Genomic DNA, 17,671 nt, shown 5'->3' with positions numbered 1-17,671 from the left:
ATAAGCATTCAAAGAGAAACATCACATCCACAAAAGCCCTGAGCTGTGGCCAAGGAAGAGCTGGGGTGACGCAGGCAAACTGGATGTGAGCCAGAACTTGTGACGATTGCCGTATTTTCCTTCATCACATTTTGATTTTGAAGGGGGGGAAAAAATAATAGTAGTAGTCTTCCACTGAGCGGCTGCTATACAAGACTAAGACTAAGCAAATGTCTTGGTAAACGCTGTAAAAATATACAAAGCAAGGCAGCAAGCAAGCCGGCTTGACGGAGATCACACAGGAGCAATCGAGAGGAGGCAGCCACGGGAGAACAAGGTTTTGATCTCCCGTTTGGCCACAACATGACACATACCAGCCCACTCCTTTCTGGAGTTACTTGAGCTTTTGGTCTGTTCCAAAACTAACAGGTACGGTTCTTCGGCTGTCCTCCAGACCTCTGGTTGCATCACATGCCCGCACACATCTAGTTTGGCAGAAAAAACAGCATTTTTAATAAAATGCCACAGACAAGACAGCAGAGCTAAAGCCGTACCCATCTTCTACCTTTCACATTCTGTAACGCAACTGCTGATATAACATGTATTGTAAAATACTTCTGTACTTCAATCCTTGAGCTTGAAACAATTCACACCACAATATCCAAAACACACAGTATCTCCCGCAAACTGAATCACACTTCAAAGAAAACAAATATCCCCAAATTTAGCACGCTCCTGTCCCCTGATTAGCAGCTGAAGCAGCAGTTTCTGGCCCGATACCAGCTGCACGCACACTCGCAGAGAGGCTCCGACCCGCTTAGCCGCTGCTCCTGTGCTGCTTTGAGGTAACCCGATAAAGACGCTTCGGGGTCCGGGTTGTGAAGTGCGTAGCCACTGTCAGCGTGGCTGGGGACGACAGCTTACACCGGGCAACACGCTGAGCTGGCGGAGTAACTCCTCTATTCCCAACAGCCTCGCCAGCAAGCGAAGACTGGGATTGTTTGCTTTATGGGTTTGTTGGGTTTTTTCCTTCAGAACAGTTACTTAACACACACACACACACACACAGTTATTTCTACACTGAGTTTATACCGCAAACACCTAACCAGTTAAGAACGTTGAAGTCCAGAGAAAGCGGAGAGGGCCAGATGACATAACTAAAAAGACACACAGATGAAGGCAGGCCAGGGGGAAACCTGTCTCATCACAGGTTATCAAGCTTTTATTCAGCCTTTATTCAGCTTACAGCCCGGAAGAAACTTCCGCGTGGCTACGACAGCCTGCCTTTCCTCATACTGAATTTGTAAAGTAAAACCTTATGTCTCCAGCTTCGCTTTAGCACCAGCAATTACCTGCACCTGGGGGCATGTTGTTACAAGACCGGGAAAAAAAGTTCCCAATGCAGACACAAGTACTACGGCGCTCATTCGTGGCAATTTTCACCCAAGAGTCTAAATTTCTATAATGTACTAAAAAACAGCTTCCTTATTTTTATCTTCCTATGCATGCCATTAACACAGAACTCCCCCAGCCCGCTTACCTCAAACTTTGTACCCTAAAACCACAAATAAGCTACTACAGCTTACAAGGCTACAACCCACACACGCCTCTTCTCTACAGGGCCGGCCGCTGCTTGCATCCCTGGGGGTTCGGGACCCTACAGCAGCAACCTTGTATTTCCAAGCCAGGCTTTCTATCTGTACGATAAGCATGAATATCAAACAGCCTAGTAGTTTACTGTCTCATTCACTCAGCTACGTTTCCTACCGTGTCTCTAATACTTCATGCTGTGACTTCATGGGAAAATGTAATGCTCTGCCGGTCAATCTGTCAAGAAGCATCGCGGTGACAGCAGTGGTGTCACCCGGACTGATGGTCCTTCCGTCAGCCGAGCAACGAATTCTGAAAGTATGCTTCTCGAGAGCGTTAATGCTTATTTCGACTCCCGGGTTTGTAACGCCTCACGATTTCCCCCCCATAATCTTTATTTCAGCGGTTTATCAAAATGAAACGAAATTGTAAGTACCCTCTTGCCACATGCGGAGCTTATGACTTCTCCCAAGTTAAAATCGCATGTCACACAAAATGAAATCCTGAGAAAGCAGGCATCTAGGGAAGACGGCGCGATGCATCTTACGCTGCTGCAAGACAAACCACAGTTCACAAAGGGATATAGGTTGGACAGGAGCGCTGGGACTCCTTGGTCCAATCCTCCACGCATTCAATATCTCCTCATAAGGACTCTCAATTGCGTACTTTACACATACCTCTACAGGGTGCCTGAAGAAAAAGTAATAGCAACAATATATTTATCCCAGCCGAGCCTGAAGATGAGCAGTAAATCAGTCGCAGAGCATTTCTCATTTAAAGACATGCTGGGTTTACTTCCAGTAGGCTCTGCCTGCTGAATTCGGGCTACAAACACAGAGGTAAAACACAGAGGGAAGGCCGCAACTGCTACATCTGGCCGTCGAGGAAGATTTCCAAGCGCACATCTCTCTCCTTATCGCGCCAAGTGGCCTCTGAGGTAAGGCAGGACCTCACTCAGGCAGGACCGCTCCTTTTCTGATGAGCATAAAACCCCAATTTTGCTGATTTCGGACTGCACGGCAACTGCAGTATCACTGTATTCATAGCAGGTCTTCAAAGATTATAACTTCTGAACAAGCACCTATGAACGTTACCCAACCACTTGGTTTCATCATCACCATGGCAATGAGTGACATCACCTGAATAAGGACGCGCCGAGGACCGCACTGGTTACCAGTGCAAGTTTAGCAGCCTTTTATCAGATTAACCGTAATCAAGACAAACACTAAGGTATGGGGAGGGGAGGAAGAGAAGACTAAGAAAAGGATTTGCTCCAGTACGAAAGCACTGAATTTGGTCTTAAACGCTGATGTTTTGCTACACTTCAGAACAGGACTGGACCGAATCAAACATTTTAAGTTATGCCTAGCGCAGAGCATCTCCGATACTATTTGGGGCTGCAGCGCAAGCAGCCTGCAGATACACAATTATACAGTTCACCAAATTGTCTGGTCAAAACACACTTCCACTTTTCCTTTGCAACTCAGAGACATTTGTGACCCACCTGCAGCAAGCGGGGATGCTACAGATCTTTTACATCCCCTATTCATAAGCAAAAACACCATCTTAAGCGCAACGTAATAAAAACGAGGATGGAGCTAGACCACAAGAAAAAGCAACCCAAGCCTGGCGAGTGAACTCTCCTCTGAGAAAGTATTTTCCAGCTTCTCCGCCCGGAGGTGGAAGTTCAGCAGACTTCTCCAAGATCCTCCAAACCCCGAGTGACCTTTTAGCATTTTAGCTCAACCAGCGAGACCTCAAACTCCCTGACGGAGACCAAGAGTCATCCCTGCTTTCAACACATCCCAGCTTGGCTGCGTCCTTCCCCCAACAAACTCCTTTTCAAACAGCAAGACTGACCTGCGTTGCCAATGGAGAAACAGCTCTCCACCCCTCTTCGGTTCTCTCCCGCTCCCTTGTTTTATTGCTGTGCTCCAGTTTCTTCCTACACGCCCTCCGCGGGTTGATTAATACTCCTCTTGGATGATCAGATGTCTAGTAATTCAGGCTTTTACACCGCTCCACACCGTAATTCTCATTAAGGCACACACATTTTACTAGAAAGCTTTTTGCTGACTGTTCCCACTCCTGACATCCAGGCCATTCAATAAGACATTCTGGACAGAGGTCCCGGCTATAAAATTCACACGTCCTTCAGCTGCCAGAATGGGAATTTGGTGACAGTACAATTCATTCATTTATTTAATGATCTTAATGTCAGCCTGAGTGGATAAAGTGTGCTTTGGCTTCAGCAAGCAGCGATGGGGACCGTGCCAAGAGCCGGCAACAATTGTTTCGGTGAATGCCTGCGATACCAGGTGCTGCGGCCACAGACAGCGCAACAAAACGTTAAGTTTTTTGGGGGGGGAAATGGGAAACGTTTCAGGTCAAACTCGGTGCACAACCTCAGAACCAAATATTTAAACATAAAGTAGTTTATTTGCGCAGATGAACTTTTTTTTAATCAAAAAAAGTGGTTTGGAAATGTAATCAATACAATTAAGCTGAACAGCTTAAGCTCATCGAAAATGACACTTTACAGTATTTGCCTATCAACAAAAATTAGATCTTTTTTCCTTTTGAAGAGACAGGCATAAAAGCACTTTGAAATCTACTTTAAAACACAACACTGAAGGAAAACATAAAACCCAAGTCGCACAGACAGGTTGACAGCTGAATTATTTGCACTTCGCCAATCTAGAATACAAAACGCAGAGCCCAGAAAAGTAAAGTATTTGAAGAGCGACCATCCAGTAATTAGTATTTATATCTGTGTAAGCACTGGTGAGAAAGGGTGCTGCAAACTGAAGCTAGCTTTATATTCTAACGTGAGTTGAACCCGGGGGATGTCTCACCAGCTCAAGAAATAGCACATCCAAAAGAGCCATCTACACCAACTTCGTCACGCTAAAACGGGGCACGAATCACCAACCGCTGAAATCCCTCTCCCGCTGTACTCCAGAGCTGGAGATGCACCACGAATTTCACGTTAAAGGTCACAACAAACAGGCTTTAAATGCTTTTTGATTTCAGTTCTTGACTTCCCCCCCAAATAAGCAGTATAGATTATCTACCCTCAGCTATAGGACCCTGCCGAGTTCCCCTTCAAATATAATATATTGAGCCTGTCCAATTCATCAGCTGCATGCTGCAAAACAGTGTCAAGCCTAAGGCACCCTGTACATCACCTCAAACAAGAATTCAAGACCTCCAGGAAGTTTTCAGACCAGATTTCACCCTGAATTTCTCATCGGACTTGATAGTTCTGTAGAAGATCTCATGGAAGTCCAAGGGCAGAAGGGCTAGGTCTCGCCACTTAGTGGGAATGCACTTTTTTTTAACAGACCTGTCCTTTCTTCAGGATGTTAGGACCTTTCAAAAGACAGGGGCTGACTAAAAAACCAAAGCTGTAAGTAGTATCACTAAAAATCTTTCCCTTTGATGCTCATAGGAAGAGTCTCCCGCTTAGTCTGAAAAGACCAAAGACTTCTGTCATTTTTGCTTTTCAGCGAAAGAACAAAATAAGCCCAGAAAAATGCCACTTTCAAGGCACAGTAACTTCTACGACTTCTTAATAACACGTAAAAGAGGGAAATCTCTTTTTCAGACCGCCATTAGCGCAGCCATAGCATTAGTTCAAATGGATTTTCAAATGCCACCAGCAACACAGCCATTTAAATCGGACTACTCTTAGTAATTCAGTAACTCGCACACAGTCACTCTCACATGTAAATCAAACCGAAACACAAACAAATCCACAATCATCATCTGGCAACCTGAACGAGAGAATCAGTGCAATGTTTATTAGTTTCCACCTCCCAAAAGCTTTCCAAACTCAGGAAAATCTGCGTTATTTAAGATCTTTAACTGCATTAACTCTTCCTTGCTCGCTGTTTTCACAGCGTCAAGAGCAAACTCAAAGACTGGCAGCGAGATTTCTTTTCCCACCACCCTGAGGACGTCCCAGGTGAAGTCCGCTCCCCGGGTAGGAGCGGGGATGGTCTTTGTGTTTGCAACTTTTACGGAGTTATTCCCGTGCAGATACTCTTCGTCCAGAGCACGGGAGTCTCATTCCTGCCGAGTTCAACCACTTGGAAAGGAGCAGCTGCTCCGTGCACCTCGACAAGTCCTAACCCATTTCAACACTTCTCTGATGGTTTTGGAGAACGCTACTGGTATCGGTCGAGGACTGGATGTTTTTCTTTCAAGATGCACATTTTAGAAGCCACTTTGCTTTTCTGCGGGCACACTTAAAAGCTCTAGAAATATTTTAACTCTCGTCCAGATAAAGGATCCACAAAAGTGTTACAACCAACAGCAGAAATGTATTATTTCTGGTGGCAGAATTGATTTAAATCTGATATAATCTCGGTGTGGGGAAACTTGTCCTTTTCTCTCCACCTCAGACAACTACACAGCAAACAAAGGTAAAAACAATTCTTAAGGTACAATCAGAATAGGGAGTGCGTAATTTTCCTTTCAGGAAAGAAAAAAACGCTGTCCCATTAACCTAGTTACATGCCCAACAGCAATTTGACTCAAGTCCCATCAGCAACAGCGTGCCATCACCTACTACGAAAAGAGAAAGCGCGTTCTGGGACATCTTCCAAAGGTATATAATAAAACATAAGAATAACATGTACTAGAAAATTTCACTAGCCTAAAAGCTTATTTTGCTGTCCTCCCTTTGATCCTTTTCTTTTTTAAGAACCCATTCTATTTTCTTCTTCCAGCTGTTCCACATCATCATTTCCTACTTGGGAGGCAAAATGAAGTCCACACTTTGGAAAGGAAAGCTGTACGTAGGAGAAGTTCTTGGAATTACCACCAAGTGTAAAACACAGCACTATGAGAAGTCACATCAACTATGTTCCCTTAAAAAAAAAAAAAAAGAAAAATTAGTTCCTCTGGTTCCTCCGGACCATGGGGCACACGACTCCTCCACCCACACCTCCGTGCCCTGTAACAAACGCCAGTTTTCTCTTTCCCATTCATTCCAGAAGAGCCTTTGCAATTGCTAGCAGACATGTTCAAGTCACAAATAAAGTTTCCTCCTAAAGAAATGCCTGTAAAACAGTGATACTACCCAGAGTAAAAATTCCAGCAACTCTAATCATATTAGCGGATTTACACACAACTGAACTTGACAGTTGACTAGCCCTGAAATTGCTGGATTAGGGAGGAAAAGAAAATATAGGTTACCTACGACTTCTAAAGAGAGATCTTCACTGCTAACTCTTACTACGAAACAAAAATGGAGCAAATGCACCAGCCTGACACATCCCAACGTTTGCTAACGACATGAAAAAGCCTTTCAGCCCTAAGATGACGGACAAAACCCACACACACAGATGGAAACCCTTCTACATCCCAACATCTAAAAGGGAAGTTATTTGCTCTAAGTCTCCTATTACTCTCTCACCGACTTCTTACCATCGATAAAAACACAAACTGTGTTCCAAAATCAGTACTGCGCATTAAATACATATATATTTAAATGGCTAAAGTAACTGTCTCCCGCAGACTTCTGCCAGAGAACATACACAATCGTGTCCTCAGACATGAGGAGAAAATAAGCTATCTGAAATCACATTTTTGGAAGAATGGTTTTCTCCAAGGCATTTCACCACAAAAATCTTACAAAGCTGGTAAAGTGACATACCTGCGCTATAACATGATTAGCTTTTGTCATTTAATAAATTAAAGCTATTTCTGCTTGAAAGAACACCAAGATGTGCCAAGGCTGGGGAACATCAACAGGGGAGATGGCAGAGGTCTAAAAGCACTTAATTTTTTGGCAATACGCTCACAAACCCGTGCCTGTTCCTCCCCTGCAGGAGGGCCACTACCACAGAGCGGCAGGGAAAGTCTCCGCGTTTTCAGGAGCTTCTCTCCTGCCGCACACCCTCCCGAGATGTACGACCTCCACGGCTTCAGACGCTTCGAACGTGGAGACGCTTCTCAGGCTGTCCCTTCCTTCCCTTCATCCGGCCGCGATTTCAGAAAATTCACTCCTGAACTCAAAAAAACAGAGAGCAAGGAACACCTCTGATCTCAGCCCAGCTCCTCCCCTCCTTCCCACCTCTCGCCACTCCTTCCCTTTCACGACCGTAACGCTCTCAACACCCTTCCTCATGAGCGGCTGCCACTGGCATCTGGAAGAGGACTTCTAACCATGCTCTCGTTTGAGCTCCAGTTCAACGTCAAAGCCGCCCAGAAGCCGGAGCTGATCCACCCGAGCCGCAGGGAGACACAGCGCTTTACACGAATGCCACAATCACGCTCTTCAAGCTGACTTTTGTGCCCAGGCAGCTTCCTAATCCCTGGATCCTCGTCTTCAAAGTCATCAACAGACAAACCCCAGAGAGCACAGAGAGATGCTGCATCACATACTCTGGAAGAAAGCCACTCGTAATGGAAGCAAGCGGCGAGGGAAGACGGCGTTGGCTCCAAACTGGAGGGCATCGCAGCAACCCAGAGGCCCTGATCCTCCAGCACACGCTGAAGATGCTCTCCTCGGAGAAATTCTTGGCCACTTTCCCCTCCAGCTCAACTCTTTGCTCACTAGGAGAAGACAGAAACCCCCCCGCACCCAAATCCTCCTCAACGGTCTTAATTTAACTAGACTATTACCAACGCAGGCCTACTCCAACGTGGCCCGCATCTGAACACAGGGTAAGCGCTGCCAGAACCTCACCCCGACTTCACGCACAGTCTCTTACATTCCTGAAAGCAATCCTGTATTTCTTGCCGTTCTCCTGGGCTTTTGGGAAGCCGCTCACATCCAGAAGATGCCACCCAACAGAGCAGGAACCGGCACACTCCTTTCTGAAAGGGACTACAGCAGTTAGCTAAAGTAACTCAGAAAAACTAAAGCAGACACTCGATTGCTGAGGCAACATTAGCAAAACCCACATTTCCACACACAGCAATGATGTACTTCACACAAAAATCCCCCCCAAAAGCTGACCCTTCCTCTCCGCTTCTCAGAAACGGAATTAAAGTGGGGGAAGAAAAGAAAGATTTTTAAATGACCGTCTGTTAAAACCCATCCTGAACCTGGCACGATTGCCCCACTGCAATAACCTGAAAAAATACCAGTGTCCAGAGATACCCGGTCCCACGCTGAAACAGCTACGGTGATATATTAAGGTCAAGTTTACTGGTGCCTGCACAGAGAGCATCAACAACCAAGAAGCTGAACTCCCTCCAAATGCGAGGAAGTTTGGAAAAGAAAACAAAAACCTACTGACACCAGCCCAGAGCCCAAGATGGCTCTAATTTGGCTCCAAGGTACAGTGCTAAATTAACCCTGAACAGCCAGCAGACGTGCAACCTTACCCCAGCTCAAGATAAATCAATCTGTTTGTCCATTACGGTGCAATGTTTGCCCATGTCTGGGCTGGGGCTGTGAAGAAACTGGTGACCTAATTATATTGATCCACAAAATTTATCCACGGCATCGGGACTTTTTAAAGAGGAGCTTAATATAACACGCACAAAAAATAACTTTACTCTTAAGGGGGAGTGTGAGGGAGAGTAAAGAAACATGGTGTAGTTTAACAAGTGTCAGAAGTACCATCAAGTCAAAAACACAAAGGTCTAGAGAAAGCTTGCAGCCTGGAGCATACCTTCATTATTTTACATTTTTATGGAAGAAGTCTCGCTACAGAACAATCGACTTTATCTGGAACTCCTTCCTCAGAGGCAGTCTGAAAGCCAAAGCAAAGGTGGGCAGATGGGGACTTATTTTCGGTAATATCCCTCTGTCTGTCACTTCACAGCGACACAGTTACACCCTCCCTCGTCCATCGCTCCCAAACAAGGGTCAGGATCGAACTGGAGGATTTGTCCATACTGACAACTTTTGAGCACAATCTCTGCCTGAAATCAGGTTTGACTGAATACTCACCACTACTGCAGCCACAAAAGCATCCCAACTGACTTTTACACAGAAAATTTCACTTGTTGAAGACACTACGTTAAGGAAATCTCTCAAAGCTCTGTCTTGTTTTACAGCAGTTCCAATAACTTCCTATTCAGCACGTAACAGAATGAAGCTCCCATCAAAACATTTCTGTTCTTCATGTCCATCACTCTCCAGCTTTGCTTTCCTTCAAAAAATAATAATAATAAAAAAAATCCCTCCTTCCCCCTGTATTTGTCTTTTCTCTGGCTAACGCCTTTCCACAAACACACGTGAAGTAAGCGGTCCTTTTTCCTGTACCGTTCTCTCTCACCCAATTCTTCTTGTTTCAGTTATACAGATAACCATTTAATTTCATGATGTATGAAGTACTAAAACCACACCTATTTCCAAAGACAGAAAGTTCACCACGCGGAAGCTGTTCTAGTTTAAAAAGCCCAAGTCAGAGCCTCAATCTACTTATTAACATATAATAATCCTTCACATCAACAAATAAACCCTTGCACTGCTGCGGGAAGACCTTGCAGTGCTCTGCTCACTCCGAGTTGCCAGAAGAAACCTGCAACTATACTTTATCTGCTGTAGGGTAACGCTGTCTCAACAGTGGTATCAAAACAGAAAAAAAAAAAAAGAGAAACCAAACAGAGCTAAAAATAAGGCTGAACTCAGATGACCCTCTGCACTCCAGTAAATCACAGATGAACTATGCTCCCCAAGCCTCACTTTTGCAGCAACGCTTAGAAAAGGTAACAGCTTTTGTTTGCTACCTGGACGCACCCACAAGGTTCGGCGGAGGAAAAAAAAACAGCCAGGACACCTGAATACAGTTCACCAAAAAGGTATTGAGAACACCGTGTTTGTATATGTTACAAGGACAGGCTATTAGTTTAAAAGTTAAGGAGCGGTATCAGTCAAACACAAAATGTTTTCAAAATAGGCATGGCTATAAATAAAAATTAGGACTCCCCACCTTTATAACATCAACTTGTCATATCTACCTAACGCTTCTCCGTTCCTCTTGCTCTGGGCGCCCAGTTGGGTCCCCACGATGGGACACGCTGCCACACCATCTCCGGCTCCTTTAGGGTCTTGCCCATTCCTTCCAAGCCTTTTTATTTTTCGGCTGCACTCGGAGGTGAGCCCAAGCGTCACCCCTCGCACGGGCAAGGCGTTTCAGGACAACACTCACCAAAAGCAAGGGCGTCCTCTTGTCTTAGCTACGACGGCACAGCCGCTCCCGCAAACCACCGCCAAGCTCGCCCTCAACAACATCGGAGAAGTATTCCAGCCCCTCCACCGTACTTTTAATGATTACTTTATTTTAAAGTCCTTTAGAAAAAAATCCAAGCACACTCCTGATCCCAGACCCAGGCAAACTTCAGCCCTTCAACTGTCAAGGCACCCAAGCATCACGTTCCCCGTTAAAAAAAAAGACCCTTTCCAGACAAACCAGCACCTTGCTGGAAGGACGAGCTGAGCACGGACTCCGTACGTGCACACTGGCCGGCGTTCCCACTCTAACACTTGGCACATCACTCAAAAGCGAGCAAAATCTCCCCTGAGCAACAGTTTTACTTACCACCACCCCAGAGACTCTGTCATGACAGCACCTTCGCACTTTTTTTTCCTAAATAAAGCACACGCTGGCATTACAGAATAGCACAAGCCAGCCAAAAACACCCAACGGACAGTACGTCCCTCCGCTGCACTCTCTGAAATCTTCAGAGGTTTTTCACTTGACCCAAACAAATCTGTAACGTCAACAGTCTCATGATTTAAGCAACGTATTTGTGGTCATGGCGAGAATGATTCTTGCCGGAAGCTCAAGAAAACAATGGACCTAAACTGATTATAAAAGGGCTCGGTTTTCCCACCTCAAAAATGAAAGTGAGAGCAATAAAATGCTTATACACAGGGAACACATTTCTTGAAGAGCACAGGCATCATCACAGAGCTGAAACAGCCCTCAGGAAAAAAAAAAAAAAACACCACCAAAAAACACCAACATTAAAACCTAAGTCACCGCCACCGATAAATAGCAAAACACACTCCTGACTGTCCCTGGCACAGCATGCCACACCGTTCCCGGATAACACGGCAAGGCAATATTTCACTATGTTTTTCACTTTATGCTCCCCCCTAAAACTTCAGCAGAGGGAAGAGAAAAGCCAGTTTGCCAGGGGATGCTGTCCAACGCTGGAAACAAAACCTCATCCAGGCAGGCAGGCTGGCCACCCCACTTTCCTGCTGATCCCTGCAGTATTTACCTCCTGACTTGGGGCCTAGTCGCGGCAGAGAACCGAAGACCTTTAAAAAACATTCGCAGCCACCGCCGGCCTCTCTTTGTAGCCGTGGCCGTTTTGGCGGTGGGATTTTTTTGAGTGGGAGCCTTCTGCTCCCCATCGCGCGTGGCCTCGCGGAGAGAAAGCTGCTCGGCGCGACATTCCACCTGAGATTTATTTCCACCAGCCAAGTAAGGAAAAAATAAATAAATAAATAACAAAATAAATAAAATAAATCAATCACATTAATATCAGCCCCAGCTGGAAAAACCTGGGTTTAAATTCGCCTGGAAAAACAACAAAACCAAAGCACTTACCTGGGCAGGACCGGAGGCAAAACTGAGGAGCGATTTATAATTAAAAGTTTACCCTTGGGGGTCACCGCTGCTGGGGGGGGGGAAGGGGGCTGGGGGACCCTCTGCCTTCCCCGGGGGAAGGGGGTGAACCCCCAAACCACCCCATGGGGGGGTGAGGCACCCCCTTTCCCCACACCACCCCGGCAGGTGCAGCCCCTCCTTTGCACGGGGGGGGGGGGGGGGGGGGGGAGGGGGGGCCACAACCACACTCACACAAACACACACACACACACACACAAAAAGCAGCGGGGAGCCCCCAACCGCCCCCCCCCCCCGCGGGCCACCCCACTCCCCACACCCCCCCGGACCGAGGGGGTCCCCCGGCCCCTCGCCCCCCCCCCCCCCCCCCCCGGGCCCCGCTCGCTGTGGGGAAGGGGGTGCCCCCCCCTCACCTCCCCCGGGGCAAAGGATACTGCTGGGGCGGCTGGGGCGGCAAGGCCCTGATGTTGGGGTGAGGCGCCGGAGCCGCCGCCGGGTGAGGGGGAGCCGGGGGAGGAGGCGGCCCCGCCGCCGCTGCCGCCGCCGCCCCGCTCCCGGGGCCGGTCCCCGCCGCCGCCGCCGCCGCCGCCGCGCCGGGTTTCAAAGCCGCCTTCTGCGGTAAACTCATCGCCAAGCGGAGCCACCACCCCCCGGCGGGGAGCGGGGCCGGGGCCGGGGGGGAGCCGGGGAGCGGGCCGGGGGCCGGTGCGGCGGCCGGGGCAGCGCGGCGGGCCGGCACCGGCGCCGGTCTCCGTGACAACGCGCCTCCCGGAGGGCTCGGCGCGGGGAGGGGACGGGAGAGGGGCCGGCGGGGAGGGGAGGGGGGGAGGCGGCTCAGGCCGCGCTGCTCATGAGCCGCCGGCGGCGGGGGGTCTCGGTCCCCCTCCCCGGGGGCAGCGGAGCCCTTCGCGGTGGCGGCTCTCGGGCGATGCCGGCGGATTTTCCTCACTGAAGTAGCGGAGCATCAAACATGGCGCTGCGGCCGCCTCCAGCAGTCCGGCAGGACGGACGCTCGGGCGCCTTCGGGCCGCTCCGGAGCCGCTCGGCCCACCGGCGCTCGGCAACCTTCGGCTCTTTCCGGAGCCGCTCGTTGGCGAGCGGCGTTCGGGAAACCTCGGCTTCTTCCGGAGCCCTTCGCGGGCGCACGCGTCCTCCTCCCCGAGTTCCCCCCCCGCTCCCTCCGCGCTCGGCCCGGCACCTCCCGTGACCCCCGCGCTCGGGACACTTCGGCTCTTTCCGGAGATCGAGGGCGTGAGGGAGTTCGGGAAGCTTCGGACGGGCTCGGAGGAGGCGGGAGGCGCTCGGGGCTCTTCGGAGCCTCTCGGGAGCGGCTTGGCCGCAGCTTCGGGCGCTTTCGGCTTGGCCCGGAGAGACTTCGGCAACACTCGGCTGTGAGGGGGCGCCGAGCCCTGGGGCTTCCCCCCTGCCCAAAAACTCACCCCCCAGCCCCGTTGCCAGCCCTACGGTCCCCCAGCCACATCCCAGGCTCCTGGGGCGGCTGGCAGGGGCAGCCCTGCAGCCCTTCATGAGGCGTCGTGAGGGCTGGCAGCCTTAGGGTAACATGGCAGCTGAGGGAGGCATAGCAGCCCCTGAGGGAGCCTACCTCTGGCAACGGGGACCGGCGCGGGAAGAGCCCTCTGGGCCTGCCCTGGGGGCAGCAGGCATCTTCCTCGCACCCCTGCACTGCTGCCTTTGCCCCCCAAGGGTTGCTGCGCCGCCGCCATCTTCAGCATTTCACAGCCAGGCTGCAGCACCCTCCTTGCAACCACCGCCGGGCTGAGCTTGGCAGGGGCAAAGGCGGTTTGTGCTGTCTTGGGTAGATGAAAAGGACCTCAGAGCAGATTCAAGCAGACACTGGATTGTCCTGACTTGTCCTGTCCCACCACTGGCTCCCAAGGGCTCATGCCAGCCGGCTGGCACCTACCGACGTTCCTGCCCTGCCACACGGCCCAGGGAAACGCTCCCGGCGCCTTCGCTGCGCCGGCAGGTATGGCCACCCCGTGTCACCCCGCCTGGGGGGACACAAGCCGCTTTAGGAAGGTTTTCCATACTTTATTTGCATCCTGTCTGCTGCGTCCTCTGGGCAGCTGCAAATGTGAGAAAGATAATACTTTAAAGCAATCACAAATAAACTCTTAAAAGCTTCTTTTATTAAACAGCTCTCCAATGGTGTATTCAGGCACTTGGCGAGTACCTGGTGCTGCAACTGGAAGCTGGCGGAAGAAAAATAGGGGTCTTGCGCACTAAAGAAAACCTACCCGATGAGTCACATCTATCCCCGTCTCCACAACAGCCCCGTTTGTAAGCAGAAAAGTGATTTTGAGTTTTAAAATACAAATCTGAAGGGGCAGAATTTGGACTTGGTGTCACTCACTAGAGCAAAACAGCACAGCACCCAGTGGCCAAAAAATAGAAGAAGGGTCTTGAGTGAGCTTTCCCTTTTGAGCCAGAATCGGAATTATTAAACAATTTGGTTCATGCAGGTCAGGTTTAGGACACGACGCCCGCCTGTGCCGACACACGAGGACTGCAGCGTACCCCGAGGCCCGCCGTCCTCCAAGGCGTGATCTCAGGAGAAAAGCTCCTGCGAGCTGCCATGCCGCTTAAGCCGCCGTGCTGGCCTCCAGTAAAAGTAGCTCTGCGACTGGAATAGTTTCTTACTTACTAAGGCGCTATCTGCGGGGTACAGCCACACCGAACAAGCGCACTACGTAGTGCCAGAAGTTATTCGCGGAGCCGATGGCTAGGGAAGATGACTAGCATGCTATTTAGTTGCCCTTTTTGTGCTTTTCGTTCTGCACCGGGGTAAGGGAAATGCCTGGGATGAGGTGAGCTCGCATCTACCACAAACTGCTTGTGGGAAATGGGGTGAAATGGAAAACTATGAGATTTTTGGAGGAAAAAAGCCCGACCAAGCCTTGCCAGCCTGTAAAGAAGTCCTGAATGGGGACTATTTCCATCAGCAGCCAGGAATAAATGTTCAGAGGGGGCTCCGGGTATTTTTTTCCGAGCCAGTTTTCCTCTGCAGCCTACTGCCTGCCAGATGGACTGCCCATTCCCCCCCAGGAAAACTGAAGACTGAAGAGAGAAATGAGAATGACCTCAAAGAAAAGCCAAGTACTCCCCCGCTTCCCAAAAATGGGAGAACAAAGGAGGAACTTTTATCATGGTAGGGGGTTTGCCCAAGGACTGGTAGATCTCCAGCATCGCGGAGAGCTGCTGCACTCCCAGCACATCTCTCCTGCCTGCAGCCTGCTGGGAAGCCGGATCCCCCTCCACAGCTCGTAAAGACTTTACTGTAATAATTTTGAGGGTGCAAGTAAAGCTGCGGGGTCTGGGGGGGAGCGGTGCTCGGCGCCGTTCCATCGCCCGCCTCCCAAGCGTGGCACTTTTCCTGGTACACCCCTTCATGCGGAAGGAAATTTGTACCAAAAGCAAATTGACATCTATGGCTCCCTCTGTTCTACAGAAATAGCTGCCTGTAAACACAGCTGTGAAAGAGCCTCCTAGCTTGAGTATCTTTAGATATATTGCTTCTTTTTACCATTTAGAAAGGAAAAAAAACCAGCATTTTCACCATATTGTCTGCTGAAGCTCCCGAAGCGTGCTAGCCATGCGAAGGAGCCAGGCTCTTAAAGCTCCTCCAGAGTCTGTGCCTCTTTTTACCTTTTATTTTTTCCCCTAAGAGGAAAAAGCAGACAGGTCTCTTCCATACTACCCCACGTAGGACAATTTGGCCGACGAAACCTGCAGATTTGGCGAGCCTGAGCAAGTGCCAGCTGGATTCGCGCCCTTCCTACTGCCTCTGGTTCCCCTCCATTTCATTTTTCCTCCTATTTTTCCTGCTAGCTTTATTAGCACCTGGGAACCGATGTCTCACCACGGGCAGCTTGAGTTTACAGTGCTGAGCTCTTGTTTCGGAGCATCACCAACCCTTTTTCCAGTCCCACCAGTCTCTCACATACCTGGCACAGCAGAGACGCTCACGACCACGTGGCAAAGAGCATAGCAGGAGCGCCAGAGCTGTCGGCGAACTTAGGAAAAGAGAGTAAAGGATTGGGGTATCCCTGGAAAAGGGCCATTTTCCCCCACGAATGGTTTGAGGAAGCTTTTGGCCTGTTCACTGACCCCAGCACTGGGAAAACTGGGAAGGAGAAGAGCAGTTCAGATGGTCGGGTTCAGCCTCTCGCACCTGGAAGGCTGGCACGGCCCCACCAAACTTGTGAACAACCGCCATTTCCAGCTCGATTTGGAGGCTCCAGCCTGCTCCAGGCACCCACTTTCACCCAGTACGGCACGGCAGCGCCTCCCTCTTTGAGCTCCTCCTGCTTTTCCCCCCACTCATCCCCTTCCAACACCCTCCAGGCAAAAAAAAAAAAAAATAGAATAAAAAAAACCAGCCCTGCTTGGCCTTTTCCCGCTTTCCCCGTTCCTCCTCCTGCCCAGGCTTGGCCCTCAGCAACGTCTCTGCCCTCCGGGGCACGGCTGAGCACAAAATAAAGCAAATACCACCCAGGATCAGGCAAGCCCACGCCAGGCGCTAGCACACGAGCGGGATGAGTCACCTCCTGCCTGCTCTGCCTACACCCGGCAGCTTCCCAGAGCGGCAAACATCCACCGCCGGCTCCTGGCCCAGCGCGGGGAGCCTTGACCGTCCCCCTGCTGCGACGCAAGCCGATGCTCGCCCTTGAAATCCTTCCTGCGCTGGGGCTGTCCCCTCCGCAGCGGCCGAGACACCACCTGCCCGGTCCCTCACTGCGAGTAAACCCCAGAGAATCAAAATATTTCCCCTTTTCGGGTGGTTAAACCGCCTCTAACAACATCCATGCGACAGGCTGCACTCCCTTCCCTGCTTCTTGCAGCTAGGAAAACACCCTTTCACCCCAGCCTTGCTCTCCCCGCTTCATTCCTCTTTGCCTTACACCCACACTGCTCCTCTCTTTTCCTAGGAACGCAGGCATTTCGCTGCATTTTAAACACGCGGGGCCAAATCCAGGCCAAAATACCATGCCGGTAGCGTCGCTAACTCCTGCCGGCCCAGGAGCGGAGATTTCTCGGCTCCACCGCCCTCTGCGGGTTTGCACCACCATTTCCAGCTGGATCCTGGGGAAAACAACGGCCGCGGCCGGTCTCCCAGCTCTGCAGGAAACCGAGGGCCTCGCCGCACGAGCGGAAAGCGTTTCGATTCAATCTGGCAGAGAAAACACAGTAAAAACAGCAAGAGGGAAAATTTTTACCATCTTATTTATGCAACGCTCACATCCCTTGCACGCCAATGCCTCAGTCCTGCCCATCCCAGCAATGAAAACGCTCTGTATTTCCCAGAGCTCACTAGTGATGGGGCAAAACTGGGGGGCTGCAGCCCAAAATCCAGCCCCTGATAACGAGCCAGGGCTAAACAGCAACCGAGCACCCAGCACCTTGCTTGTTTTGTGGCCGTCAGCCCTCCCAGGTGCTGGGGTGAGGCTCAGCAGGGAGCCTGCGATCCAGGTCCTCGCATTTTTTTGGGCAAGCCTGGCAAAGCCATGGAGCATCCGCTCGGGAGCGAAGGTTGGCCT

The 17,671-nt window shown here is 50.2% G+C and overlaps 1 protein-coding gene across 15 annotated transcripts in view; it reads right to left on the bottom strand.

The window, feature by feature from the left end:
- Nucleotides 1-13,077, bottom strand: part of EIF4G3 (eukaryotic translation initiation factor 4 gamma 3) — a 149,787-nt gene extending 136,710 nt beyond the window's left edge. For 13 of the 15 annotated variants that reach the window (XM_087755678.1, XM_087755674.1, XM_087755676.1 and 10 more), the window contains exon 1: nt 12,548-12,888. In XM_087755678.1, coding sequence (XP_087611804.1) covers nt 12,548-12,741 — 194 coding nt within the window. In that variant the 5' untranslated portion in view covers nt 12,742-12,888. Of the gene's footprint in view, nt 1-12,547 lie in introns of all 15 variants that reach the window. The other 2 variants (XM_087755685.1, XM_087755689.1) reach the window with 1 other exon arrangement.
- Nucleotides 13,078-17,671: the final 4,594 nt, after the last annotated feature.

Source organism: Nipponia nippon, unplaced genomic scaffold (genome assembly GCF_047370975.1).
Source record: "Nipponia nippon isolate SJK-2023a ecotype South Korea unplaced genomic scaffold, ASM4737097v1 scaffold_19, whole genome shotgun sequence".
Classification (NCBI taxonomy): Eukaryota; Metazoa; Chordata; class Aves; order Pelecaniformes; family Threskiornithidae; genus Nipponia; species Nipponia nippon.
The sequence above is the reverse complement of the archived record's forward strand: the minus strand, read 5'-3'. Positions and strand labels throughout refer to the sequence as shown.